Consider the following 27087-nt stretch of genomic DNA (forward strand, 5'->3'; position numbering starts at 1 on the left):
CACTCATGGGACGATTTACATTTACTCATTTAGCAGACACTCTTATCCAGAGCGACTTACAGTAAGTACAGGGACATTCCCCCCGAGGCAAGTAGGTTGAAGTGCTTTGCCCAAGGACACAACATCATTTGGCTCAGCTGGGGATTGATCTTACGACCTTCAGGTTACTAGCCCGACTCCCTCACCGTTCAGCCACCTGATTCCCATAAATCCAGTAATTAAGTTAAGTACTTTGTGTTTCACATCTTGATTGTTTTTATTTCACCTGTTCATAACAGGATGTTTTGAGAGGGGCAGAGTCTATTGGGATGGTGACATATTGGCACTCCATAATATAAACCCTTCAGGTTTATCATTCTTCTTGTGGGTTAGACATGCACAATATGAAAAACATAAATCAACTTATTGGGAATAACACGCTGGCTAATGTTTGCTGGCTTCACAATGTCCACAGCTGAAATATGCCATGAGACGTTGAGAATGACTCATTCTTGACGTCAAGGAACTTAGCTACGTCTTACTAAAAACCCTAATGATGTTCATTAGTGTCTGTAAAACACAGGGAACGAGATCAAGGATGAAAGGAATGAATGAAAAAAAGAGATGTGCTGATAAGGTCCGTAAGTTTTTTTTGCGGCTTTGATATATCACAGTGTTCTAATTACAAAGTTGAATCGTGCTTGTTACCAAAACAGGCAGGTAGAGGAGCAAAAAAATGGATTCTTCTCTTTCTAAGATGTAGCTGGAGAGGCACAGCCCAAGACTTAATGGGTGCTGCTAAATGCATCACAGCTGTTTGTCATTACTTTCCCAAATATTGGAGCGCTTCCAATTCCTCGATTAGCGTTAGTATTCAGGTGCAAACTGCAGGTTTTGGACATAAGCAGGTGGGCATGAGGGCAGTTCTCTAATTCTTTCTCAGCAACAGCTGGCGGAGGTCACTGTGAACTGGCCGGCTATTAGCCATAAAAAATATCTTCAGAAAGAAACATCCAATGTTCTGTGGGTGGAGGCATTTCTTAGCTCAAAATGCTATCCTGGAAGCGTAACTTCTTGTAAGCTGTGTTTTTGATTGAGATGTTAACTAACTACTTTATTTATACTCATCAACATCCGATTCTGTAAATGCACCTTTTAAAACTACTTTTGCTTCTGGTTTGAGACTCTCCACAGACTTGAGCTTTATTTGATTACTCCCCAGTCCCATCTGTTGCTTCGGCTTTTGCTCTCATGATTCACACTGCCTCAACATTCAGTTAACATTCAAAAGCAGGATAACTTTGGGATAAAAATGAGTATCATCTGGTCCCAGTGAGTTTTTGATGGATCACAATATGTTTGCTGGGCTAATCTTTGGGTGTCGGACCAGATAGCATGATGGGAAACGGACCAGAGAGCATGATGGGAACTTATTTTCTTCGAACCGTCTCAGCTTCAAGAGGAACGTTCTCTTCAGCTCTGAGCAGTGTACCTTTCAAGGTGGGGAACCCTGGGGTCAAGACCGCTGCCTGGTCTTGCTACTGTACAATGCACTGGGCTAATGTACTGGGCTAATGCACAGGGCTAATAGACCCTTCAACTTTCTCTCACATTCAACTTTCCTAGATTGCTGGCACTATCTGCACTTGTTTGTTGGTTTGGTTCAAGAGATGCATAAACCCCCCCCACACACACACACAACAAGATACAGGAACAAGTTCCTAGTTTTTCCACACAACAGACAGTATATGGTTGGGTTGTCCTTTCAGAGTAAACCTGGCAACAATACGCAGTGTTTTTCTAGCCCTGTGCTAGGCAGGTTGCTAAGAAACCAAAAGTCCAGCTGAAGTGCACATTAAAAGGAATGTTCCGTGAGTGTTCTGTTATTAGTTGGTCGAAGCGATGTGGGTGTAAGGCAACGAGGGGTTATGGAAGGAGAAGAGGAAGAGAATAAAAGGGCAAAATAAATTATACCGTCTCTGAAGGACATGCGACACCTTTGTCTCGTTCCTGGAAGCCATTGCTATTTTCGACTGCCTCATTCTGCAGTAAATTATAGGACCAAACTCTACCGACATCATTTGTTGATGTCACGCTAAGAAAATTAAGTTTTGATTAACTGGCGTTGGCCCGCAGACTTCAAAATGACCCAAGTCACACCCCCTGCTGAAGAAGCGGTAAAAAAATCACCGTATTGTTGCCTACTCCATCTTAGTTAGCTCATTGCAATTTGTCTTGCTAATCTAGCTGTTGTTGGTCTTCTATGCTGCTTCGGAGACATCACAGAAGATGGGACGGTTTAGCTCCATCATTGTTCCAAGTCAAAACACCCACAGTAGGGCTTAATCTGCTGTCTTGATGAACTGATCCTCCTCTCTCCTCGCCCAGTCTGCTGGTGTGGACTCCCTCCGCAGATGGTCCTCAATTCACACATTAACACAGATACATGACACACATGAAACACATACACATTCACAATTAACATCAAAACTCTGATCATATACAATTTGTTTTTCTCTCGCCCCCTTGAAGGTGTAGTTCCCCAAATCAGCTGTGAAGTGAATGTTTTCTGAAGTGAGTGTTTCCACCGCCCTGACGGCCTAACAGGTAGGTCTGATTCTGGTCCAGCAGCTCCAACCACAGAGACCATACAGAGCAGTCTGTGCAGCCGTCGATAAAAGTATTGGGAGCGACATACATTTTGTGTCTGCAAAGCTTGCTGGCATAAAATGACTGCTAACATCATTTAAGTAAGTCATATCATCAACATAGGGGAAAAGTGTGAACTAGTTCTAACCAGGTGAAATCACTCTATCATTCTGATTAGATTTTAAGAGCTGATTGACTGCTGTAAAAGAGGGGACTATGTGCGTATATTAAACATTTTCACCCCCAAAAAAGCTTTAAAAAATATGCAATGTGCCTTATTGTATTCCAGTATTTTATAGAAACATGTGAGACCATTTTCCTCAAATACTGAATCAGCAAACTTTGCAAAACACAACATTTGTCATTGCCAAAACGTATGGCCACGACTGTACAACCACGCTGTACATTTGGAGAAAACCATGTTTCTATAATGATTCTGCAATTGTGATCACCGCTGTCAGTGCATTGTGCAACAGTTATTGAAATGAAATACTTTACTGGCACTCAATTGAGTTCTTAACAGTTTGTCAGAACAAGGTCAACTATGAGATGGCATGGGTGGATTAAAAGAATAAGTAAAACACGTCACGCATCCTGGAATGTTTAAAAAAAACCTCCATTCTTCTGTTATTGTGTTGGAGCCTCTGTGTGCTTGTGTCCATGAAGACTCCGTCTGACGTGTCTATCATGGGAAGACTACTGTGCTCTCTCTGCCTTCACAGAGAGTGTGGGCCTTTCAGAAAGACTACTCTGCTCTCTCTGCCTTCACAGAGAGTGTGGGCCTTTCAGAAAGACTACTCTGCTCTCTCTGCCTTCACAGAGAGTGTGTCTTTCAGAAAGACTACTCTGCTCTCTCTGCCTTCACAGAGTGTGTGTTGCACTCCAATCAGCCTGGAGAGAGATCTGAATGCAGCAACTATTCATCCCGCAGAATGCAGGTGCATAGAGTAGACTATAGCACGGTTACTGCTTGTACTTGTCCTTGGTGAGTTTAGAATTGAAAAGTACAGTCATATGTAATGGCGGAGATGTCACATGCTGAAATTGATATGACAAGAAGCGGATAGTAGAGGAGTCATCTAATTATCAGTAAATGAGCAGTCTGTTATGTTTAAAATGCTGCAAATGTTGTGGTTGATTGTGTGACATCAGTGCACTGTGTTGCAGTGTGTCTGTGTGTTGCAGAGCTGCTTGGCAGTCTGTATACAGGCATCTAGCTTGATTGTCCTGCTGAGCTGAATTGTTTACATACTGCAAAGCACAGGAATGCTTGAATATGAACCTCAATAGCAGCTTAGGTTAGGACAGAGCCTCTAAGAGTTCTTCCTTTTCACTTTCATCAGCCACAGCAGAAACAGGTGCATAACTGAAATACCACGTGTTCAAAGATAATTAAGGATAGGTTTAGAGCTACTCTCAAACATATAATAGCAAACAACAGATTTCCCAGCTGACCTGTTTTGGTACCTTTGGGGTATTGTGATGTTGTTACCTGATAGCATCTGGTCATTGTTCACCTCAGGCATGTGAAAATGGTAGAGGGCAGTCCTGTAGATTTGACCATTTAGTTATTTAATGAATATGTATAGTGGGACCTCATCTGTAATTTGCTGGATATATTGTGTATTGGTTGACGTTGACGTTTTTAGTGGGATTAACTGCAGCATGGAGTCCAAGACAAATGTCCTTTTTAGGACAATACGGTTTTATCTTAAAGTGCAACAAGAACAAACAGATATGTTGCAGTTGTTTTTTTGGTCTTGAAATGAATACAATTACAATCACAGTTGTTAGAAAATTCTCTGACAAAAAACCCTTTCTGTTAAAACATTGAACTTCAACGAAATATTTTGAACTAGATATAAATAACTAGTTATAAAGACCCTTTTAAAATGTCTTCATAAACCTAATTATGCAGTATTCTTGTAAAAAAATATATAATATATTATGCCTACAACGTAGCAGTTTCTCATCATTGTTCAGAATAACCTTGTGTTATAATGGCTTACACTGTGCACTTGATAAATTAAACACTTAGCTTTTTGACATTGAGTGAAGTGCCAACATGTTATGAATATGTCTTTAATGGGTGGGTGTGAGGGGGGGTACAGCTGAAAATGTGTTTTCGCCCTTAATGTCACTTTCTAAAAATAAGTATTCAATTAGTTAGTAATGGTTAGCCTATAGTAATGCTGATAATTTGTAATGTGATGAAACGATACATCATTTGCTGGTAAGTGAAGAGGGTACATACGAAATTAAAAGTATCTAAAAAAATTACAAACATATTGAATATCCACACAATTTACAGATCCTGAAATCCATGGACTTTTTATTATTATGGAACAATCATTACGTTCTGTAATTTATGTACTCATTGTCGCAAAGGGCAACGTTACGACAGGAAGAAGAATTTCGTTTACGGCTCTTTTCTACTTCCTTTCACACCGGCGCTTAGCAGGAAAATTGTGGCACTCCCGTGTGGTTGAATAAAACCTCTGGATTGAGTGTTGCGACGTTTAAGGTAAGATTCAAGCAACGGGTATAAAGATATGAGAGAGGTTGTAACATTAGAAAATAGAAAAATTGTTAATATTCATCATAATGTAAGGTGTATTAGAAGGACGTGGCCTATCACCCTACTAGCTAGCAAGGTTGCTAGTGCTAGCCAGCTGGCTATTAATCTTTAGCGACCACCTGGTTTTTTGCTAATGCTAGTTTACTCCGCCTCCAACCATCCTTATCCATATTTTAACGATACAGATTGTAAATTTAGATTTGATTTCCTTTTACAGACAAATACATACCACCGATATAACAGGTTAATAGAATAGTATACTTACTATACATCTGTAATCCATTATAAAAGCATTTTGTAGATAGCTATTTCATAAAAAGATGGCTAGTGCTAGCTACGTGAAATTACTTGGCTTCTTCACCCTCTGTCTGCTTCATGACAAAAACCCAAGATCGCCAACACTGATCTGTAGCTCGTTCTTAAAACGACCTAAAATTGTGTTGACTATCAAGTAGTGCCAAGTCAATGATGACTAGTCCACTGCGCAAACTGATGGTGCATGAACGTACCTTAAAGTGAAGAGAGCAGTGCTGAATCTTGTCTGAGACCGTGTTATTAACGTCAGCGCTAGTTAGCAAACTTGCAAATTTTGTTGAGACATTTCACTCTTGTTTTGGAGCTGATATTTCCCATGAAACGCGTCTTCCGTCTCTTTCCAACTCAGGACATGGCGAAGTTCCACGCGCCTGTGATCCAGGACAACCCTTCGGGCTGGGGCCCCTGTGCTGTCCCGGATAAGTTTAAGGACATGCCCTATCAGCCCTTTAGCAAAGGAGACCGTCTGGGCAAGGTTAGTGTTCGGCCTGATCTGGTCAGTCCTCATCTCTTCATGTCATCCTAGGTTGGGTCAAGACTGATGACTCCACTGATATTGTCAGTAAATGTAGATAGACATGTCAGAATTGTAATATCTAACAACTGTCACCCGCAAAATAGTCGTCACTTCCGTTCTCAACGTGAAATGATGGCTGGAGCAGAATCACCACACGTTTGTGCTGCTTCGATAATGTTGAAAATTGGCGGCCACCTTTTGAGCTTTTTTCATTGACTAAAGTGTTTCACTTCAGAAACGTGACAACTTGCATTTTTCCTCCACTAACAATTAGTTGGTAACAGGTTATGGTTTTGGCTTTGATTTGTATAGTGTGAAATGGGAGATTTTCATATTCACTTTACTTTATTGGTTAGAAAACAAAAGCTGCCCACGGCAACCATAGTGAAGTATATAAGGACTGCTCTGGGGTCTGGGAACCTTAACAACCTGGTCTCTCCGCTTGTGCAGGTCGCTGACTGGACCGGAGCAACTTACCAAGATAAGAGATACACAAGTAAGGATCATGTTGTAAGATCTCCACCCCGTGTGTTTCTGAGCCATGTTAGTGGCGTGTTCACGGGCTGAATGACAGGCGTGTTAGTGGCGTGTTCACAGGCTGAATGACAGGCGTGTTTTGACAGACAAGTACTCGTCTCAGTTCGGGGGCGGGAGCCAGTATGCGTACTTCCATGAGGAGGACGAGACCAGCTTCCAGCTGGTGGACACTGCCAAGACGCAGAAGACCGCCTACCAGAGGAACCGCATGCGCTTTGCTCAGGTTGAGGGCACGCCCACACACACACACACACACACACTTTCATGTACACACACACAGATACCACACACACACGTGCCAGCGCACTGTCTCACTGTGTTTCCTGGACTCCTGTCTTTACAGAGGAACCTGCGCAGGGACAAGGACCGCAGGAACCTAACCCAGTTCAACATGCAGACTCTGCCCAAGAGCGCCAAGCAGAAGGAGAGGTGAGATGCTGCCCTGCCCAACAGGAACATCCCCTAGCAACCTGCCAGGGAGTCACCCAACCAACCCATATGTGTGTATCTCTCCTCTCTCTCTCTCTCCCCCTCTCTCAATACCTCTCTCCAGGGACCGCATGCGTCTGCAGAAGAAGTTCCAGAAGCAGTTTGGTGTTCGTCAAAAGTGGGACCAGAAATCCCAGGTATGGGTCTGACTCCCTGGGTATAACACTATGGCTCCCTGGGTATAACACTATGGCTCCCTGGGTATAACACTATGGCTCCCTGGGTATAACACTATGGCTCCCTGGGTATAACACTATGACTCCCTGGGTATAACACTATGGCTCCCTGGGTATAACACTATGGCTCCCTGGGTATAACACTATGGCTCCCTGGGTATAACACTATGGCTCCCTGGGTATAACACTATGGCTCCCTGGGTATAACACTATGACTCCCTGGGTATAACACTATGGCTCCCTGGGTATAACACTATGACTCCCTGGGTATAACACTATGGCTCCCTGGGTATAACACTATGGCTCCCTGGGTATAACACTATGGCTCCCTGGGTATAACACTATGGCTCCCTGGGTATAACACTATGGCTCCCTGGGTATAACACTATGGCTCCCTGGGTATAACACTATGGCTCCCTGGGTATAACACTATGGCTCCCTGGGTATAACACTATGGCTCCCTGGGTATAACACTATGGCTCCCTGGGTATAACACTATGGCTCCCAGGGTATAACACTATGGCTCCCTGGGTATAACACTATGGCTCCCTGGGTATAACACTATGGCTCCCTGGGTATAACACTATGACTCCCTGGGTATAACACTATGGCTCCCTGGGTATAACACTATGGCTCCCTGGGTATAACACTATGACTCCTTGGGTATAACACTATGGCTCCCTGGGTATAACACTATGGCTCCCTGGGTATAACACTATGGCTCCCTGGGTATAACACTATGACTCCCTGGGTATAACACTATGGCTCCCTGGGTATAACACTATGGCTCCCTGGGTATAACACTATGGCTCCCTGGGTATAACACTATGGCTCCCTGGGTATAACACTATGACTCCCTGGGTATAACACTATGACTCCCTGGGTATAACACTATGGCTCCCTGGGTATAACACTATGGCTCCCTGGGTATAACACTATGGCTCCCTGGGTATAACACTATGGCTCCCTGGGTATAACACTATGGCTCCCTGGGTATAACACTATGGCTCCCTGGGTATAACACTATGGCTCCCTGGGTATAACACTATGGCTCCCTGGGTATAACACTATGGCTCCCTGGGTATAACACTATGACTCCCTGGGTATAACACTATGGCTCCCTGGGTGTTTCACAATGTGACTGTGTTCATTCTGAGGTGCAAACGGGCAGTTCTCCACAAGTGAGAATCTAAAGTCAAATGTGTTGAGCCAATGAGAACCTCCCAGTGAAGCGCTTTGATGATGATCCTACTGAATGTCTTCACAAATGCTAATGCTACCTTACCATTTTACTTCCCCCCCTCTCCTTCCTCCCCCCCTCTCCTTCCTCCCCCCTCTCCTTCCTCCCCCCTCTCCTTCCTCCCCCCTCTCCTTCCTCCCCCCTCTCCTTCCTCCCCCCTCTCCTTCCTCCCCCCTCTCCTTCCTCCCCCCCCTCTCCTTCCTCCCCCCCCTCTCCTTCCTCCCCCTCTCCTTCCCCCCCCCCTCTCCTTCCCCCCACCTCCTTCCTCCCCCTCTCCTTCCTCCCCCTCTCCTTCCTCCCCCCTCTCCTTCCTCCCCCCCTCTCCTTCCTCCCCCTCTCCTTCCTCCCCCTCTCCTTCCCCCCCCCTCTCCTTCCCCCCCCCCTCTCCTTCCTCCCCCTCTCCTTCCCCCCCCCCTCTCCTTCCCCCCCCCCTCTCCTTCCTCCCCCTCTCCTTCCTCCCCCTCTCCTTCCTCCCCCCCTCTCCTTCCTCCCCCCCTCTCCTTCCCCCCCCCCCTCTCCTTCCTCCCCCTCTCCTTCCTCCCCCTCTCCTTCCTCCCCCCCTCTCCTTCCTCCCTCCCTCTCCTTCCTCCCCCTCTCCTTCCTCCCCCTCTCCTTCCTCCCCCCCTCTCCTTCCTCCCCCTCTCCTTCCCCCCCCCTCTCCTTCCCCCACCCTCTCCTTCCTCCCCCTCTCCTTCCTCCCCCTCTCCTTCCTCCCCCTCTCCTTCCTCCCCCCCTCTCCTTCCTCCCCCCCTCTCCTTCCTCCCCCCCTCTCCTTCCTCCCCCCCTCTCCTTCCTCCCCCCCTCTCCTTCCTCCCCCCCTCTCCTTCCTCCCCCTCTCCTTCCTCCCCCTCTCCTTCCTCCCCCTCTCCTTCCTCCCCCTCTCCTTCCCCCCCCCCCTCTCCTTCCTCCCCCTCTCCTTCCCCCCCCCCTCTCCTTCCTCCCCCCTCTCCTTCCCCCCCCCCCTCTCCTTCCTCCCTCCCTCTCCTTCCTCCCCCTCTCCTTCCTCCCCCCCTCTCCTTCCTCCCTCCCTCTCCTTCCTCCCCCTCTCCTTCCTCCCCCTCTCCTTCCTCCCCCCCTCTCCTTCCTCCCCCTCTCCTTCCCCCCCCCTCTCCTTCCTCCCCCTCTCCTTCCTCCCCCTCTCCTTCCTCCCCCTCTCCTTCCTCCCCCCCTCTCCTTCCTCCCCCCCTCTCCTTCCTCCCCCCCTCTCCTTCCTCCCCCCCTCTCCTTCCTCCCCCCCTCTCCTTCCTCCCCCCTCTCCTTCCTCCCCCTCTCCTTCCTCCCCCTCTCCTTCCTCCCTCCTCCTTCCTCCCCCTCCTCCTTATTCTTCAATGCTCAGTTGAAACCCCGAGACTCATCTGTGGAGGTAAGGAGCGACTGGGAGGTGAAGGAGGAGATGGACTTCCCCCGCTTGATGAAGATGAGATACATGGAGGTTGAAGACCCCACTGACATGTGAGAACTACACGCTGGCTCGCTCTCACACACATACACACACACACAGAAACACACTCAGACGCACACACACTTAAACACACTCAGACGCACACACACTTAAACACATACTCACTCACACACACTTAAACACACACTCACTCACACACACACACACTTAAACACACACTCACTCACACACACACACGTACGCACTAAGAAGTACAGTTTGTACCTTGACGGTATGCTGCCCTGCGAACTTTGCTGCGTTTGCAGTAGCGTGACGCTAACCAGGCCTTGCTGACAAGGTTGGGACATTGACTTTTTAAAACCTCCCCAAACTCTATTTACATTCAAAGCTGCTACAAATCTGCTTCTAACAGTGCATGTCCACTGGACAGCAGCATCAGCAGCAAATGTTCCTGGCCTTAATTCAAAGCAGGCAAGGTCAGGTTTCAGGGGCTGGCGGGCAGGTTGCGGAGGCCGGCCGGGTGGGGAGGTTGACAGCTGCGCTGCTATAGGCTAATGAAGGTTAGCATCAGGGAGGCAGCCTATCAGCAGAGAGATGATCTGTAAAGCTGGTCTGTCGGCCACTCGGTGTGCACTCTCTTCTCTAGCGTGAGCTGGGTTAGTTACCGCTGCCGTGGCGACCCCTCAACTGCCAGAGAAAATTGGATTGTGACATTTGAGTGATTTTAAGGTTTTATTTCATTTTTGTAATCTTTTGGTCATGAAATAGTTGAGGGGAATATATACAGTACTGTGCAAAAGTATTAGACACAAAAAATAACAAAGTAAACATGCTTTAAATACTAATGGAAGGAAAAGACTACATTTTTTCAACAATGCACTTTTATAAACTAAAATATCTTAATAACCTTACACTTTTGCTCAATACTGTATGAATTATTTTGAAGAAAAGACCAGTATTAACCACGCAACAGTGGCAATTTACAGACAAAAGACCTCGCACGCCCACTTACAGCAGCTCCTGAATGAGCTGATGTGTTATTAGTGACTGACAGCTAGGTTGAAGGCACCGTTGAAGCAAGTAGCCGAGGGGTAGTAAAAAATCTCAAGCTGCTTTTCACGACAGATGAATCAGCTCCTTCTGGAGGGAGCGCAGGGATGGAGCATGTGCCCTAACACCTTGACCCCCCTCTCACAGTGAGTGCTGTGGGGCGCTGGAGTACTATGACAAGGCCTTTGACCGCATCACGACTCGCAACGAGAAATCCCTGAGGAGCATCAAGAGGATCTTCCACACGGTGACCACCACTGACGACCCCGTGATCCGCAAGGTAACAGCCACGCCCACACCTCCGGGAATGTGCACTTAGTGCCTGTTCAACTCATGATCTCTGGGTGTGTTCTTGTGTGTCTGCAGCTGGCTAAGACTCAGGGCAACGTCTTTGCCACCGATGCCATCCTGGCCACCCTGATGTGCTGCACGCGCTCAGTCAACTCCTGGGACATTATCGTCCAGAGGGTGGGCAACAAGCTCTTCTTTGACAAGAGGGACAACTCTGACTTTGGTGAGCCTGTCTGGATGTGTTGGAGCTCCTTCCTGTTTGTCTCCTTCCTGTTTGTCTCCTTCCTGTTTGTCTCCTTCCTGTTTGTCTCCTTCCTGTTTGTCTCCTTCTTGTTTGTCTCCTTCCTGTTTGTCTCCTTCCTGTTTGTCTCCTTCCTGTTTGTCTCCTTCCTGTTTGTCTCCTTCCTGTTTGTCTCCTTCCTGTTTGTCTCCTTCTTGTTTGTCTCCTTCCTGTTTGTCTCCTTCCTGTTTGTCTAGTCTACTGATGAAATGCCACGTTCTGAGTTTGTCCATCGCTCTCAGTTCCTTCCTCCTCCGATGTAGACTGAATATCTGTTTGGCCTCGTTGTCGCTAGTTAGCTAGCTAGCCCCCACACCTAACTCCTCAGCCTAATAATAGGTCTATGGTTTGGCCTTGTTGTTGCTATCTAGCTAGCTACCTACGTACAAGCTACCCAACAAGCTAGCTAGCTACCTACCTAACAAGCTAGCTAGCTACCTAACTATCTAGCTACCTAACTATTGAGCTAGCTACTTACCTTACTATCTAGCTACCTAACTAACTATCTAACTACCTAACTAACTCTGGCTAGTTAGTTAACTGGCTGGGTAACTAGCTAGCTAGTTACATAACTAGACAGCTGCCTAATTAAATAACCTAGCTACCCAACACGCTAGCTAGCTAGCTAGCTAACTCCTGTTCCCCCGTCCTGTGTGTCAGATCTGCTGACGGTGAGTGAGACAGCCAACGAGCCCCCTCAGGATGAGGGCAACTCCTTCAACTCCCCCCGAAACCTGGCCATGGAGGCCACCTACATCAACCATAACTTCAGCCAGCAGTGCCTCCGCATGGTGAACCTTCAGCCGCACCTGCACCACCCACACCTGAACACCCACACCTGCATCAACCATAACGTCACCCCACACCTGCAGCAACGATAACTTAATTGTGTTTGTTACATTTATAATAGTTTAGATTTATTGCTTTTTTTTATCATGTAAATAAGCATTCATCTGGTCATGGAAAAGTTCATGTTAAAGGTGTGGAAAGCCCACGATCCCCCACGATTATAAGCAGCTCCTGTTATGAGCAGCTCCTGTTATGAGCAGCTCCTGTTATGAGCAGCTCCTGTTATGAGCAGCTCCTGTTATGAGCAGTTTCTTGTATGTCAGAGTAACATGGGGTTCTGTCTCCAGGGAGGGGAGAGACACAAGTTCCCCAACTCCAACCCGTTTGTGGAAGAGGATATGGACAAGAGTGAGGTGGCTTCTGTAGCCTACAGGTGGGTACTGACCTCTACTGGGCAGATGCAGTACTGCGGCTACCTACACTGAACCAAACGTAGACTGTTGGTGTTTGGCCAGTGTGAACTGGACAATGAAGAGAGAACTATAAATCAGACGCATGATTATCAATGTAGTTTGCAGGGATGTATCTACTGTTGAGTGTTGTACATGGTACCCCAGAGTCCTGATGTGTGTGTGTGTGTGTGTCAGGTACCGCCGCTGGAAGCTGGGGGAGGACATTGACCTGATTGTGCGCTGTGAGCACGACGGTGTGATGACCGGGGCCAACGGAGAAGTGTCCTTCATCAACATCAAGACCCTGAACGAGTGGGACTCCAGGGTGAGGAGAGGGAGGAGGGGGAGAGGGGGGGGTGAGGAGGTGATCTCCTGCTCTGTGTGGAATGACTGATCTGCTATTCTGTGTAACGTGCGCTCTGTCCCCTCAGCACTGTAACGGGGTGGACTGGCGCCAGAAGCTGGACTCCCAGAGGGGGGCTGTCCTGGCCACCGAGCTGAAGAACAACAGCTACAAGCTGGCCCGCTGGACCTGCTGCGCCATGCTGGCCGGGTCAGAGTACCTCAAGCTGGGGTGAGGAGACACACACACACACATAGACCCTGAACCCTCTCCAGACTCAGAGTTGACCCTGAACCCCCCTCCCCTCTCCAGCCTCAGAGCTGACCCTGAACCCCCCTCCCCTCTCCAGCCTCAGAGCTGACCCTGAACCCCCCTCCCCTCTCCAGCCTCAGAGCTGACCCTGAACCCCCCTCCCCTCTCCAGCCTCAGAGCTGACCCTGAACCCCCCTCCCCTCTCCAGCCTCAGAGCTGACCCTGAACCCCCCTCCCCTCTCCAGCCTCAGAGCTGACCCTGAACCCCCCTCCCCTCTCCAGCCTCAGAGCTGACCCTGAACCCCCTCCCCTCTCCAGTCTCAGAGCTGACTGCCCCCCCCTCCGTCCCCCAGGTACGTTTCCCGCTACCACGTGAAGGACTCTGCCCGCCACGTCATCCTGGGCACCCAGCAGTTCAAGCCCAACGAGTTTGCCAGCCAGATCAACCTGAGCATGGAGAACGCCTGGGGCATCCTGCGCTGTGTCATCGACATCTGCCGCAAGCTGGAGGAGGGCAAGTACCTCATCCTGAAGGACCCCAACAAGGTGAGCCGGCCAGCCGCACTCACACACTACCTAGAGACTACCTAGAGACAGTCTGTACTCACACAGTACCTAGAGACAGTCTGTACTCACACACTACCTAGAGACAGTCTGTACTCACACAATACCTAGACAGTCTGTACTCACACACTACCTAGAGACAGTCTGTACTCGCACACTACCTAGAGACAGTCTGTACTCTCACAGTACCTAGAGACAGTCTGTACTCACACACTACCTGAAGACAGTCTGTATTCACACACTACCTAGAGACAGTCTGTACTCTCACACTACCTAGAGACAGTCTGTACTCACACACTACCTAGAGACAGTCTGTACTCACACACTACCTAGAGACAGTCTGTACTCTCACACTACCTAGAGACAGTCTGTACTCTCACAGTACCTAGAGACAGTCTGTACTCACACACTACCTAGAGACAGTCTGTACTCTCACAGTACCTAGAGACAGTCTGTACTCACACACTACCTGAAGACAGTCTGTATTCACACAGTACCTAGAGACAGTCTGTACTCACACACTACCTGAAGACAGTCTGTATTCACACAGTACCTAGAGACAGTCTGTACTCTCACAGTACCTAGAGACAGTCTGTATTCACACACTACCTAGAGACAGTCTGTACTCTCACACTACCTAGAGACAGTCTGTACTCACACAGTACCTAGAGACAGTCTGTACTCACACAGTACCTAGAGACAGTCTGTACTCACACACTACCTAGAGACAGTCTGTACTCACACACTACCTAGAGACAGTCTGTACTCTCACAGTACATGGAGTTGAAGCTCCTGTCTGTTTTTGCACACACATGTCATTCATGTGTGTCTGTAGCTACAGCTGTCAGACCTGATGAGTAGAAGAGCATTTCCTGTTTAGTCAACTCCTGTGTGCGTGTGCGTGTTCGTCAACAGCAAGTGATCCGGGTGTACAGCCTGCCTGACGGCACGTTCAGCTCAGATGAGGAAGAGGAGGAGGAGGAGGAGGAAGAGGAAGAAGAGGAGGAAGGTGAGATGAAAACAAGTATACAATCATTCCTGGAAGCAAGCACAGGCGATAGTCTCGATGCGTAAGACCGGCTCATTCAAATAGACTTGAACACGTGAATATTTTGTGATGCTGATGTGAAATTCTCCTCTCTCTTTTCTAGATATAGAGGAGAATTGAGATGTGGAAAGCACGAGTGACTAGAGCCACACGCAGAGAACCTCTTCTGGCCTTCAAATAAAGATCTGAGGGAACACGTGTCTTCTGTGTTTTATTTCATATCATCGTTTTATTCCCGCTTCTGTCATAGCTGGACTGTTTCATTGTGCTGCTCTTTATCTGTTTACAAATATATCAACTTAGAATCACAGAGATAACTGCCAGGTGGGTGTCTGTGTCCTGCTGTGAGGTGTGTCGAGTCGGTCTCTTCATCAGGATGTCCCCGGCGTGTCCCAGAGGAATCTGACGGCAGTGTCTCCCATCCGCTGCTGGAAGAGCTGGTCAAACCTCTCGCTCTGGGCCACGGTGAACATGTTCTTCCAGTCTCCTATCTTCCCTGCCAGACCAGGCACAACGTCATGTGGTCGTGTGACCCGTTATTTTCGATATTATTTGGAAGTAACAATTTAGGTTCAGTGGTTAGATGGTTGTGGATCTCCCCAGTCTTATCAGACCTCCAATCCTAATCCTTGACAGCTACCTACTTGTGGTTTTTCTCTCTAACCACACTTAATTGACTTAATTCATCTCTAGTTACCCGATCAACCAGCTAATTACTAGAATCAGGTGTGAGGTCAGATTATTGTTGGAGAGAACCTAAAATCAGGTATCTCCCTAGGAACAGAGTTGAAGAACCCTCATCTTGGATCGCTGACCTTTCCGCATGAAGTCTCCCTTCATGATCTCTGATGGCAGGAACTTGTAGTTTGCCTTGGGGTCCTGTTTCATGTTCTTGAACGTAGCTTTCTCCACTACCTGATCCACTGCACCCTCGTCAAGATTCTTCCCCAGGAAGCGACATATCTTTGTCACAGCAGTCTTCAGGTCCTGAACCACGAACAGATTTATAACCCGGAAACACAAGAAGACCACATCCATCCTTCAACACTGCTCTCTCCTGACCTACCCCTGACTGTTCAGGGGCATGACTTGCAGCGTTATTTGGTATGAGACAGACAATGTTTCTCCATCTTACCAAGATCATGTCCTCGTAAGACAGGAAGAGGATGTTGTACTGGTCTCTCTTGGAATGCCATTCTCTGATGTGGTCAAACCAGGACTCGGCACCAACTGAAAGTAAATCAATTGCTAAGTGTTGTTGGTCAAACCAGCCACTGTCAGATTATAGAAATATAGTGTGCCAACTGTCAACCAATGCCTGGCACCTGTAACAATGATCTTGGATAGTCAGACTGGACAGATGTTTCCCTGATGTCCACATACCAGCCTGGTTACTGGGGTCTGGAAACAAGGAGGTGCATGTGCACTGCCCCCTGCCAGATTGTGCTTCACAAGGGCTTCAATCCTCACCTTTCCCTGCCAGAAACTGCTCCATAAAGTCCTGAAAGGATGAGGGTGTCTCCAGCTGGGCCCAGACACAGCAGAAGTGGTAGTATGACACCAGGGTGTCCTTTGGGTTTCTCATCACATAGATGATCTAGCGGAAGGCAAAAGGAACAGGGTTAGTGGTTGTGTCAGGGGTGGAAGTTTCATTATAGATTATACACTTTTGAAAGAGGTTTTAAATCTATATTTCTTATCACCCAAAGCAGTTCTGTGTATTGTGAAATACCACGGCCGACCCCCAGCTATGTGGCACACCTGACTCGTCACACTCGATTCGTACATGGAGCTTCAGCCTACCTTAGCCTTCCTGTCCTTCAGTCCGGGGGGCATGAGTGCAGGGGTGAGGTGCGAGGCAAACAGCCTGGGGGAGGGTCTCAGGGCGTAGTCCGAGCAGCCCTCACGGTACTCCAGCCACGGCATCCTCTCCAGGGTGTTGGGGTACTCCACCTGCTCCTCCAGGTCGTACAGACACGTGATGATCCGCTGGGTCCATATCGTCCCTGTATAGTAAAGATGGAGGCAAGGCCAGTTTGGTTGTAGTTGTGCCTCTGTGATAGAAGTCAGAAACACTCATAAACACAGTAGGATGTTTCCATGTGCATCCACTCACAAACGCAGGAGGATGTGTGACTTCACCTGACTTGGGGTAAGTGACCAGGAAGACGTCACTGTCTCGAATCTCGAAACTCTGGAGAGAATCGATGTACTCTGCAGTGGTGACGCCCACCGCAAAGTTATAGTTCTTGTACCGACACAGGTAGCTGGAGAGCTGTTCCATTCCAGGGGATGTTTAGACGGATTTTCTCAGCCTGCAGGTGTCTACCGGAAGAGTTAGGGAGAGGACGGGAACTAGCTCATACACAGTGAGGACTTTGGACTGGTGATGTCACGGCTGTCTCTTCTTCTTGATGCCCAGGCTGACTGGACTGTTCTAGCTGAGCTGCTGCCCCCTTGAGGCCGGGCTTGACATGAGCAGCTACTGTGTCTTACTGCCCGCCTGTTTACAGGCTGGCCTGCCTGTTTACAGTCTGGCCCTCCTGATACATTATGGACACACGGTCAGATCCACACACATGTGTGTATATACATGCAACACAGCTGGTTAAAGCATGCATACCAAATTTTGAGTCCGGTTTACTTTCTAGATTTTTTAGTCCACCCAGTGGACAAAACAGGGTGTGTTATTGGGCTGGGGGTGTAAACAGGGTGTGTTATTGGGCTGGGGGTGTAAACAGGGTGTGTTATTGGGCTGGGGGTGTAAACAGGGTGTGTTATTGGGCTGGGGGTGTAAACAGGGTGTGTTATTGGGCTGGGGGTGTAAACAGGGTGTGTTATTGGGCTGGGGGTGTAAACAGGGTGTGTTATTGGGCTAGGGGTGTAAACAGGGTGTGTTATTGGGCTGGGGGTGTAAACAGGGTGTGTTATTGGTCTGGGGGTGTAAACAGGGTGTGTTATTGGGCTGGGGGTGTAAACAGGGTGTGTTATTGGGCTGGGGGTGTAAACAGGGTGTGTTATTGGGCTGGGGGTGTAAACAGGGTGTGTTATTGGGCTAGGGGTGTGTGAAATAGACCTGATGGACATGTCCGCTTTCGCTAGGATGTGTATCTGCAAATCTGGAACGCTAATGGAAGTGTCATCATCCTCATCAATCTGCATCATCATGGATGGACTGACAGGCCCATCTGACCCTAAAATAAAATTAATAAAAGTTCTGTGGTAAAGAGTCACAGGAATGTGATGAATGTTTCAGACCAAAACATGGAAGGTTGTTTGTTTTTAATGGAGGAGTGTGGCAATATTAGTATACATGAAATACCTATTACCTTAACAGAGCAACCCCTTGATATTACCGTCAGAGTATGGGAAAATATTACGTTTAGTTAAATACATTTTTTTTTTAATTGTTAAAGTAATAGACAATTAACAGTAATTGTTCAAATAAACAAATAATTAAAATAAAATAAGACAAACGCAGTAGATTATTCATTTGATATGCAAGAGCGAGGTTTGGGTTCAATTGAATGACAGTCTTGAATCTAGTGTTGAAATAGAAATCAATCAAATCATTTGCAGTCAATGATCCATTTAAAGTGAGAAATCATCACCATTGGTCAGGCCAATGCTTGGATTATGAAAAAGAGGGAAAGAGACTGAATTTCTGCCAGAACGTCTTCTTCCCTTTGGTCATCTCCTCCAGGGGATAAAAGGGCATCTTCAGCAGGTTCTGGCTGTCCTCGGACGTTAGCAGGCCTCTCTGCAGGGAGTCGTGGATCTTCTGCCATGACTCCAGTTCAGAGTGCCAGAGCCGTGCTCGTGCCCGGATGAGCTGGGAAACCTCACTCTTGCTGCCCTGGGCCAGGCCGACGCTCTCCTTGCAGATGAAGAACACGTCCAGGCCAATGAACAGGGCGTTGAGAGCGATGAACCCCCCCCGGGCTGCCTTGGAGAGGGCGAGGGGCGTCCCTTTAGCGGCCTGTCCCAGGTCAGCAATCGCATCCTCACTCCTCAGAAGTTTCATACCCGAGGCACAATCGATCAAGGAGTCGATTCCTTTCCCAATGGCACCAACTTTCCCCACGATCCTCCCTGCTCCCGCGGTCGCATCCACCCCACTCACCACGGGAAGCATCTTTGTGGCCACATCTTCCAGGCACCCCTGGAGGTTTTGCACGTCCTCCATAAAACTCTGGAACAACTCGTTGGCTTTCTTATGTTGAGTGGCGTTGACGGCGGTCTCTGTGACTGTGGTGACCACGCTGTTGACCCCACTGGTGACCCCCATGCCCACGCCGGTCAAGGTCAGAGCCAGGGAGACGCCTGCTGTGATGGGGATCAGGGCCAGGCCCACGATGGACAGGACCCCTCCAACCGCCCCCACGGAGCTGCCTGCCACAGTGGAGATCTGGGCCCCACGCTTCATGTTGTCTAGCTGGACGGCACTCCCCTCCAGGTCAGTCAGGAACTGCAACATTCTGGGCTTGCTCTGGATGAAGAGTTCCATGAAGTTCTTAGCTTCCTCCTGGAACAGGAAAACCAGTCTGAAGTCCTGGTTGGTCCTGAGAGAGTTAGAAAGCCACAGAATTAGAGTCCAGAATTTGAGGTGAGCCATGTAAAATAGAAATGGGAGTTCTGATTACCTGACATCACTGAGGTATTTGAGATGGACCAGCATATTCAGCACGGATGCATCACTCACGTCCCCGAGGTCAACATTTTCCTTCTTCTTTCTCCAAAACATCCATTGACTGATGAGGAAAACAAAACAGAAACCTTCTGAAGTCTGAATAACACCGAATAGGCAGCAGAAGTTACAACATACAGTAAAACAATAAAACAGGCTACGAAGGATTCATAAGATGTCAAGGACAGGTGTTACCTTGGTTCAATCTCTGCCTGTGATGCTGTCATCAACCTGCAGTGGAAAAAGGAAGTTGAGATCATGTAATAGTATAAGAATAATAAGACTGAATGTAACCCTGCATCCTGATCCAGCAAGCTGGGGCTACAGTAACAGACTACACTGGCCTCTCTTACTTGCTCTCCAGCTTGTCACAGAGCTGCTGGGTGCTGCGTATGTATGAGTCCAGCTGGAGAGCCAACACCGGCACGTTGAAGAGGCTGGGCAGAAAGAAGTCCCGTGCGTTCCTCCTGAACCGGACCAGCAGAGGACACGCTTCCTGTGAGGCAGTGATGACATCACGGACACTGGCAGGGCTCACTTCCTGGTCACCAAACGGACACTCGTCATCGAACACAAACACAGAAGTGACCGCCAGCCTCTCCACAGCATCCAGGAAGTGGTCCAGTTCCTCCAGCCCGGCCAGGGTGTCCTTCAACACCTCCCCCAGCTCCTTCTCCAGCTCCTCCCTTCGCTTGTCTGCTGTCACCTGCGTCAGGCCACTCTTCAGGTACTCTCCCAGTGCCTTCCACCTGTTCGGAGACTCTCTGACGTGCTTGAAAGTCAGGTTGATTTTGTCAGCCCTTTCCTTGATGTCTGTCATCATCTCCAGCTCTGTCTCCCTGTGAAGGCTCCATTTTGAGTGCCTGTCGCAGAAGTCCCTCAGAGTGGCTATGTGGCTCAGAGTGTCTGACCTGTACTGGCACAGGACCTCAGTAAGCTCCTCTCTGAAATACAAGACTTCGGTTAGAATAGCTACAGTAAATATGACATCATGTTTATATTGGTGTTTTTTTATGATAGATGAGAGTTAGATTCCTTGATATCTGTTGAAAATGCTTTGGCAATATTATTTAACCAGAGTATTTATGCCAATAAAGAACTTCGCATTTGAGTTTAGGGAGGCACGATCTAGTTGAATAAAGAAGCCAGGGTTATTCATACAGATCAGCCAGCATGACGTACACTGGTTACAGACAAGGCTTTTGTCAAACAAGTAAGGAACGTAATGAACATTAAGTATTCACTATTACTTTGGTCTCACCTTATCATGATAAACTTCCGCGTTCGTTGGAGGCTGGTCCGTTTGTGGCTAAAGCGTCTGTCATCTGGCACGAGTTCCCAATAAAGAACTGTAATGTAAATGTAAACAATTAGCCTAGGTTTTGAGCATGTTTGTCAGTTCGTAACCAGGATTCGTTAACAAGATTTGTCTAATGCAATCGCTTTCTGAGTACGTTTCTGAGAGTGAGCTTTCAGCCATCCTCATAAAAGCCTGTAAGAAAAGTTTCGTTTTCCTGATTTCACCAAGGTGACCACACCTTCGGTGAGGCGTTCGGTGTCGTTTCTGCTGATAATAAACAATGTTATCAACAGGCGTTCCACCCAGTGGCGTTTATGTTTGTATGAATCGTATCATAATCACACCAGTGGGAAAAGTTGTAGCTTCCTGTTTGGGTCGATGGTCCGGTGCAAACGCATGATGAAAGAATGTTTAACGGTGAACCGTCTGTGCACAAGGATGATATCCAGTCGAAATGAACCTGATTCGTCTAAATGGGCAAATCCTATTTAAATAAGGCAATATGCAACACCAAGGGCGTCGGTTTATTTTTGCAATGTTGGTGGCACAGCTTTTAAAATCTTTATGTTAAAAACGATTTTTCTTGATACAAAATGTGTGGTGAGGGGTACACATTTTCACTTTTTCAAAACGTGATTAAAACTGTTCATTTACTATTAAATGTACTCCCCTGTTTAACACTGATATCAGACCAGGCCTGGACTCTAAACAGACTGGGTGTAAAGAGCGCCACCTGCTGTTTGATGACGTTTGCTGTATTATGACGTAATTCATCAATTAAACTATAAAAGGCCGTTCTGATCACTGCTCTCATTTCTTATTGAACATTTTCTTGGACAAGGATTTGGATCTCTACGACGCTTTCACCTTGACGACTTCGTATTGCAACACAGAAATATTATAATGTAAGTAAATATTCAGATTGTTTTGCACCTTACAACTTTTTCAAGTTAAGGGAGAAACGGGAAACTTGTTCAAGTTGTAAGGTTTACATTTTAAAGACGATGTTTTCGGGTAGATGTGAAGGTAGATAATACATTAATCTAAAAAGGTTATTGTAGCCTATTCTCTGACGTTTTGTTCAAATAAACTATGGCCGTTCTGATCACTGCTCAGTTTGAAGTAAACAAGTTATTGGACAAAGGATAAAGATCTCTGCGACGCTTTCACCTTGACAACTTAGTATTGGAACACAGAAATATTATAATGTAGCGTTAAGTAAATGGTCAGATTGTTTTGCACCTTAAAGTTGTAAGGAAGATACGGAGACTTTTTCAAGTTGTAAGGACGATAAGGAGACTATTTCAAGTTGTAGGCCTAAGGTTTACATTTTCAAGATGATGATCTCGGGTAGATGTGAACGTAGATAATACATTAATCTGAAAAAGTTATTGTAGCCTATTCTGTGTTCTTTGGAAAAGTCAATAGAGCCATCTTCAAATTTCGCCATCTGCTGTTTGATGACGTTGGCTTGTATTATGACGTAATTCATCAATTAAACTATAAAAGGCCGTTCTGATCACTGCTCTCATTTCTTATTGAACATTTTCTTGGACAAGGATTTGGATCTCTACGACGCTTTCACCTTGACGACTTCGTATTGGAACACAGAAATATTATAATGTAAGTAAATATTCAGATTGTTTTGTGTGACAGATGGAATAATGTGCGTTGGTGATATCACAGTTTATGGTTCGGCTGTTGTTGTCGGTTGTTTTTGTTTTTTATGTGAAAAGTGTTGTGCTAAATATGGGAGCATTAGTTACCATAGGGCTCAAGCAGGGGGAAGGTAACGATTGAGCTAGGTTTCGGTGCACGTCGCTCCCTCCCTTCAGTTGTGAAATACATGATTTGAGGGAAAATTTTGTCCGTGCATCGTTTATTCAATTACTCCCCCTTTGAGGTATAAGTCTATAAAATGCAGTGTTTGTGTTATGTGAATGTCTATATGTTGTTATCACAGTGTTGTTACCACAGTACGTTTTCACATGTTATGTTTGTGAAATAAGTTAGTTAGCTACACGACGAAGAGCGAGCTAGGTACATTAGCCGTTAGCAATGATAACCGCAACGTCGTGGATGAAAGAGCGGTACTTATCGTGCTTGTCGTATTTTTCTATAGCGTTAGATATTTATGTAATGTACTGTTGTAATTGTGTGTGGTAGCGTTATGTGTTAGCAGCATGACTGCATTGGCCTGTGATTTGATATGGAGATACGGAGACTTTCAAGTTGTAAGGAAGTTACAGAGACTCTTTCAAGTTGTAAGGGTTACATTTTCAAGACGATGTTCTCGGCTAGATGTGAACTTAGATAATACATTGATCTGAAAAAGTTATTGTAGCCTATTATTCTGTGTTCTTTGGAAAAGTCAATAGAGACATCTTCAAATTTCGCCATCTGCTGTTTGATGACGTTGGCTTGTATTATGACGTAATTCATCAAAGGCCGTTCTGATCACTGTGCTCAGTTTTAGGTAAACATTTTATTGGACAAGGATTTAGATCACTGCAACACCTTAACCTTGACAAATTCGTATTGGAAGACAGAGATATTATAATGTAATATGGTCCTATTGTTTTGCACCTTAAGTTGTAAGGTTTACATTTCCAAGACAAATGATTTTCATGTAGATATGTAAGTAGATATTAGATTATTCTGAAAAAGTAATTATATTCTCTGTGTTCTTTGGAAAAGTCTGTCTTTTCAGGGGTCAGGTGTGAAAGCCTCTCTCTCAAATCAGACCGTCACAGCAAGTGTGTACCTGAGGCAGTGTTTGAAGAAGAGACATGGAGAAAGATAATAAAGACTCATCTCAGCCCGAGGTGAACGAGGGAAGAGAGGGGAGTCTGTCTGGAGACAAGGGCACCTTCATCAGGGTGTTGACCGTGAGGCCTCTAAGTTTGGAGGACATGGACCTGGTTGAGCCCTCAGATCTGCCCCCTCCTCCAGTACCCGCCACTGGGTCGAAAGACCAGCTGGTAGCCCTGGAGGTTGCGTCCACTTCCCAGGGCGTCAGTGGAGTGGAGAGAATGCTCCCCAGCACAGCCAGCAGACACAGTGGACCACCCTCTCCAGATCTGCAGGTGGAGGCCAAGGCCAGTCTGGGCTCTGTGGCAGCTGAGGTGATCGAGGCGGTCATCAGCAACGTCCTGGCAGCCAGGGTCGCCCTCCAAGAAGAAGCTCAAGGGCCTGTTTTTTCCACTGTGAGCTACTTCCTCTCTGCTGTCTGTGCTGACGTGCAGACTCTACCGCTGCTGAGGAGGTCAGGGAGCAGCAGTTGGTCATCCGGAAGGTCCCTCGGAGAGCTCCTCACCACCATGTCAAGGACCAACGTTGTCCAGGCTGTGGAGCTGAAACTGGAGGAGCAGTTTGGGCCGTGTAGGGAGGAGGACTCGTCCAAATCGCCATCCAGCCAAGGACAAATGATCCCTTATCTGGGGAGTGGTCGCTATGGACATTCCCTGGCCAGTGACCTGGTCGAGGAGATCGTCGAATCCATAAAAAGTGCTGTTGAGTTGCTGGAAAGCCAGTCTTCAACATCCAGAGCAGGTAACAGCTCCTCCCTCACAGGATGGGACACATTGGATGTTTCCTCTGCAGCCAAAAAGATGGTCTGCAAGGCAGCGGCCAAACTGACCCCCCTGGTGAGCTCTTCCAGGATGGGAGATGTGAGGGCGGACGAGAGCGTCTCTTTGAGCGAGACGTCCCTGGAAAGTTTGCCCTCTTCCCTCATCAGGCTTCTGTTGATCCGGTCTGTCGACACGGTGACAGCAGCCTGCAGAGCCATAAGCAGTGAGTTCTGCTATAGGGAGAGCGTAAAGAACGAAGGCTTGACCAAACTCCAGGAGCTGGCCAACGAACAGATGTTGGCCTGTCTGAACAAGGGCGTAGAGGAAGTGGAGATCGATGAGCTGATCGAAGGCATCTCAGCCATCTTGGATCATTCGCTGATCCTAAGGCGCCCAGAGTTGTCCTTTTCCCACATTTACCGCTCCTTGTTCGTTGACACCCTTCTGCCAGGGAGTGGACACAGGACCACCGAGGTCCAGGAGACCGTGATTTTTTTATGTACTCAGGGCCCACCCGCAGCTGGGCACTCTGATGACAAGCGAGTGGGAGAGATCATAAAAGAATATGCGACCAAAGGGAAGGATCTGTTCCAGCAGGCCTTGAGGAGAGCAACTCAGAAGCTCTCTCGCCAGCCCTCAACCCCTTGTGGCTCACCTCATGCGGCCAATCCAGAGAGCTCAGAGCGTCCATCTCTGCTGGTCTCCTCTGAGAACTGTAATAACCTGCTCGGTGTGATCCTGGATGATCTCCATGAGGTGGTAGAGCAGCACAAGGCCTCAGCTAAGATCAGATCTGGGGGCGTGAAGTTCTGGGAGCAGGTCCACTCCTCCAGCCAGCTGCTTTATGACAGCACGCTGAGGACCCTGCAGAAAGCTGCACACAAGCTGTTGGCTCTCCAAGATAGTGAATTCGAGATCATCACCCCAATACCTTCCAGACAGGAGATCATCCACAGCTTTGCTGAGAGCTCGGTTAAGGGTCAGCTGCAGGAGAGCCTGGAACTGGACCTTCCCTCGACCTCCAGCCTGGCCTGCCAGGAGACCCTGGACTGCACGGTCAGGATCCTGACGGAGAGGGTGAGGGACACTCTGTGTGAGTCTGCTGCTGCAGCTCCGTGTCCTGGGGAAGATCTCGGCGAGCTCAGCCCTGCAGCGATCATCGATGCTGGGACAGCGTCTACCTCTGCTGGAGAGACGAAAAAGCCAAAGAAGGGCTTGAAGTGGTGGAGCAAGAAAGCCAAGCTCTTCAAGAACAAGGTGGGTTATTGATGTAATAGAGCTTATAGAGCAGAGCTTATAGTATATCGTATGAGTACAGCATGAATGACCATGGGTTGGTTATTCATGTGATGGAGCAAGTATAGAATGAAGAGGCACTGTTGGAACTGAGAGGTGTTGTCATATAGTTTCCATAAATTCCAGCATGTTCTGTGTTTTCCCCTGCAGTTTCTGAAGAGAAAGACGGAGCCCAAGAAGCCCTCAGCCCAGGAGGAGCTTCCCCCCAGCTCTCATGTCACACCTGGTGAGCGACCACCACTGCTTGTCATCCTTAATGAATCACAAAGTGATCCTGTAGATTGGCTAATTACTCTGACAAAGCTCTTCGAATTCACCAATTTCAAATGTTGTCTTGTCACAGGGGCTAAGTGTGGTTCGCCTGCCAATCTGGAGCAGTCGAAGGACCACGAGACCAACCAGGAGCCCCCTAGACGTCCTCTACACGTACGAATGTTCCGTGCGCTTCAAAAGTCTATCTTCAAGACGTGCAAGATGTCTTGGAGCCAGTAGGATGGCCTACTGATACGTCTAAGTATCCAGCAACGTAAAGGGCTGGATGGCTAGCTCTGTTCCTCTCACACATAGACACACCTTCCCCTCTCTCTCTCTCTCGCTCTCTCTCTCTCTCTCTCTCTCTCTCTCTCTCTCTCTCTCTCTCTCTCTCTCTCTCTCTCTCTCTCACACTCTCACTCACTCACTCACTCACTCACACACACACAGACATACCTTTGCAAGGCTAGCCTGTTCATGGGGAGCAGCTTGGGGTCCAGTGTCTTGCTCCAGGACACTTGGACACAGGGCCTGGATGATCTCCAGGAGGCTGATGTGGGATGTTTGTTCTGGTTTCCTGCCTCTTGGTTCTTCTACCCTGCAGGTCTCCTGGGCCACTGTCTCCCGGACAACGGAAGGAGCGTTGCCAAGGAGCCAGAAGTGTACGTTGAGCAGTATGGACGAGGACCAGGTCTTTCTCTCCTGGCTGGAACTCGCTGGGCTGAGTGGATATCAGGAGAAGACCATCACAGAGACTCACTACCATCTGGAACACTCTACTGTATCTGACCATTGTCAATAAACTAGTCATATTACAGTACAGAGTGTAACAGTCCTGTTTGTTTTCCTAACAAAGCTATAGCACAGGTGTGTGCATAGTGTGCGTTGACTTAGAAATGGAAAGGTTCCAAGATTCTGATGTACTTGCGCGTGTGTTGTGTTGTGGTTGGACACAACATGCTATAGCCAACAGGTAAATCAAAAGACAGACATGCACATTCACCATAAGGAGAGAGAGGTACCGGGGTC

General features: G+C 47.6%; 4 protein-coding genes across 9 annotated transcripts; 2 read left to right on the forward strand and 2 right to left on the reverse strand.

The window, feature by feature from the left end:
* The first annotated feature begins 5016 nt into the window (after window positions 1-5016).
* Window positions 5017-15145, forward strand: eif3d (eukaryotic translation initiation factor 3, subunit D). The gene is made up of 16 exons (XM_084677439.1): window positions 5017-5152; window positions 5871-5996; window positions 6489-6534; window positions 6662-6798; window positions 6919-7004; window positions 7129-7201; window positions 9817-9932; window positions 11080-11212; window positions 11299-11446; window positions 12164-12294; window positions 12640-12725; window positions 12940-13069; window positions 13176-13318; window positions 13693-13885; window positions 14819-14912; window positions 15055-15145. The coding sequence occupies exons 2-16, from the start codon at window positions 5874-5876 to the stop codon at window positions 15069-15071; spliced, it is 1656 nt and encodes a 551-aa protein (XP_084533565.1). The 5' UTR covers window positions 5017-5152; window positions 5871-5873; the 3' UTR covers window positions 15072-15145.
* Window positions 15146-15153: 8 nt separating this feature from the next.
* Window positions 15154-17342, reverse strand: sult3st1 (sulfotransferase family 3, cytosolic sulfotransferase 1). Its single transcript, XM_084677497.1, has 6 exons — window positions 17094-17342; window positions 16755-16957; window positions 16422-16548; window positions 16087-16181; window positions 15767-15938; window positions 15154-15447 (listed from the first exon to the last, which is right to left on the reverse strand). The coding sequence occupies exons 1-6, from the start codon at window positions 17233-17235 to the stop codon at window positions 15323-15325; spliced, it is 864 nt and encodes a 287-aa protein (XP_084533623.1). The 5' UTR covers window positions 17236-17342; the 3' UTR covers window positions 15154-15322.
* An 876-nt stretch (window positions 17343-18218) lies between these two features.
* Window positions 18219-21413, reverse strand: apol (apolipoprotein L). 4 transcript variants are annotated; one of them, XM_084677438.1, is made up of 6 exons: window positions 21283-21413; window positions 20900-20987; window positions 19992-20582; window positions 19834-19869; window positions 19595-19702; window positions 18219-19513 (listed from the first exon to the last, which is right to left on the reverse strand). In XM_084677438.1, exons 2-6 carry the CDS (start codon window positions 20905-20907, stop codon window positions 18586-18588), a joined length of 1671 nt encoding a protein of 556 aa, XP_084533564.1. In that variant the 5' UTR covers window positions 20908-20987; window positions 21283-21413; the 3' UTR covers window positions 18219-18585. The 4 variants fall into 4 exon arrangements, with proteins under 4 accessions (XP_084533564.1, XP_084533563.1, XP_084533562.1 ...); XM_084677437.1 differs by having other exon boundaries at window positions 21177-21388; XM_084677436.1 differs by having other exon boundaries at window positions 21093-21388.
* Window positions 20169-26875, forward strand: LOC146254101 (uncharacterized). 3 transcript variants are annotated; one of them, XM_084677413.1, is made up of 6 exons: window positions 20169-20365; window positions 21780-21843; window positions 22498-22561; window positions 23636-25767; window positions 25957-26032; window positions 26150-26875. In XM_084677413.1, the coding sequence occupies exons 4-6, from the start codon at window positions 23728-23730 to the stop codon at window positions 26296-26298; spliced, it is 2265 nt and encodes a 754-aa protein (XP_084533539.1). In that variant the 5' UTR covers window positions 20169-20365; window positions 21780-21843; window positions 22498-22561; window positions 23636-23727; the 3' UTR covers window positions 26299-26875. The 3 variants fall into 3 exon arrangements, with proteins under 3 accessions (XP_084533539.1, XP_084533538.1, XP_084533540.1); XM_084677412.1 differs by lacking the exons at window positions 20169-20365; window positions 21780-21843 and having other exon boundaries at window positions 22417-22561; XM_084677414.1 differs by lacking the exons at window positions 20169-20365; window positions 21780-21843; window positions 22498-22561 and adding an exon at window positions 22645-22841.
* Window positions 26876-27087: the final 212 nt, after the last annotated feature.

This window comes from Hypomesus nipponensis, chromosome 17 (assembly GCF_054491055.1).
Source record: "Hypomesus nipponensis isolate SF chromosome 17, ASM5449105v1, whole genome shotgun sequence".
NCBI lineage: Eukaryota > Metazoa > Chordata > Actinopteri > Osmeriformes > Osmeridae > Hypomesus > Hypomesus nipponensis.

Coding starts and splice junctions, on each gene's coding strand:
- LOC146254101 (XM_084677413.1), top strand. CDS start 23,728: ATGGAGAAAGATAATAAAGACTCATCTCAGCCCGAGGTGAACGAGGGA. Junction 25,768..25,956: donor CCAAGCTCTTCAAGAACAAG/GTGGGTTATTGA, acceptor TTTCCCCTGCAG/TTTCTGAAGAGAAAGACGGA. Junction 26,033..26,149: donor CAGCTCTCATGTCACACCTG/GTGAGCGACCAC, acceptor GTCTTGTCACAG/GGGCTAAGTGTGGTTCGCCT.
- sult3st1 (XM_084677497.1), bottom strand. CDS start 17,235: ATGGAACAGCTCTCCAGCTACCTGTGTCGGTACAAGAACTATAACTTT. Junction 16,958..17,093: donor GGTCACTTACCCCAAGTCAG/GTGAAGTCACAC, acceptor TTTACTATACAG/GGACGATATGGACCCAGCGG. Junction 16,182..16,421: donor GCAGTTTCTGGCAGGGAAAG/GTGAGGATTGAA, acceptor ATTTACTTTCAG/TTGGTGCCGAGTCCTGGTTT.
- eif3d (XM_084677439.1), top strand. CDS start 5,874: ATGGCGAAGTTCCACGCGCCTGTGATCCAGGACAACCCTTCGGGCTGG. Junction 11,213..11,298: donor ACGACCCCGTGATCCGCAAG/GTAACAGCCACG, acceptor GTGTGTCTGCAG/CTGGCTAAGACTCAGGGCAA. Junction 11,447..12,163: donor GAGGGACAACTCTGACTTTG/GTGAGCCTGTCT, acceptor CCTGTGTGTCAG/ATCTGCTGACGGTGAGTGAG.
- apol (XM_084677438.1), bottom strand. Junction 19,870..19,991: donor TGTGACAAGCTGGAGAGCAA/GTAAGAGAGGCC, acceptor TTTCCACTGCAG/GTTGATGACAGCATCACAGG. Junction 19,703..19,833: donor CAGGCAGAGATTGAACCAAG/GTAACACCTGTC, acceptor TTTCCTCATCAG/TCAATGGATGTTTTGGAGAA.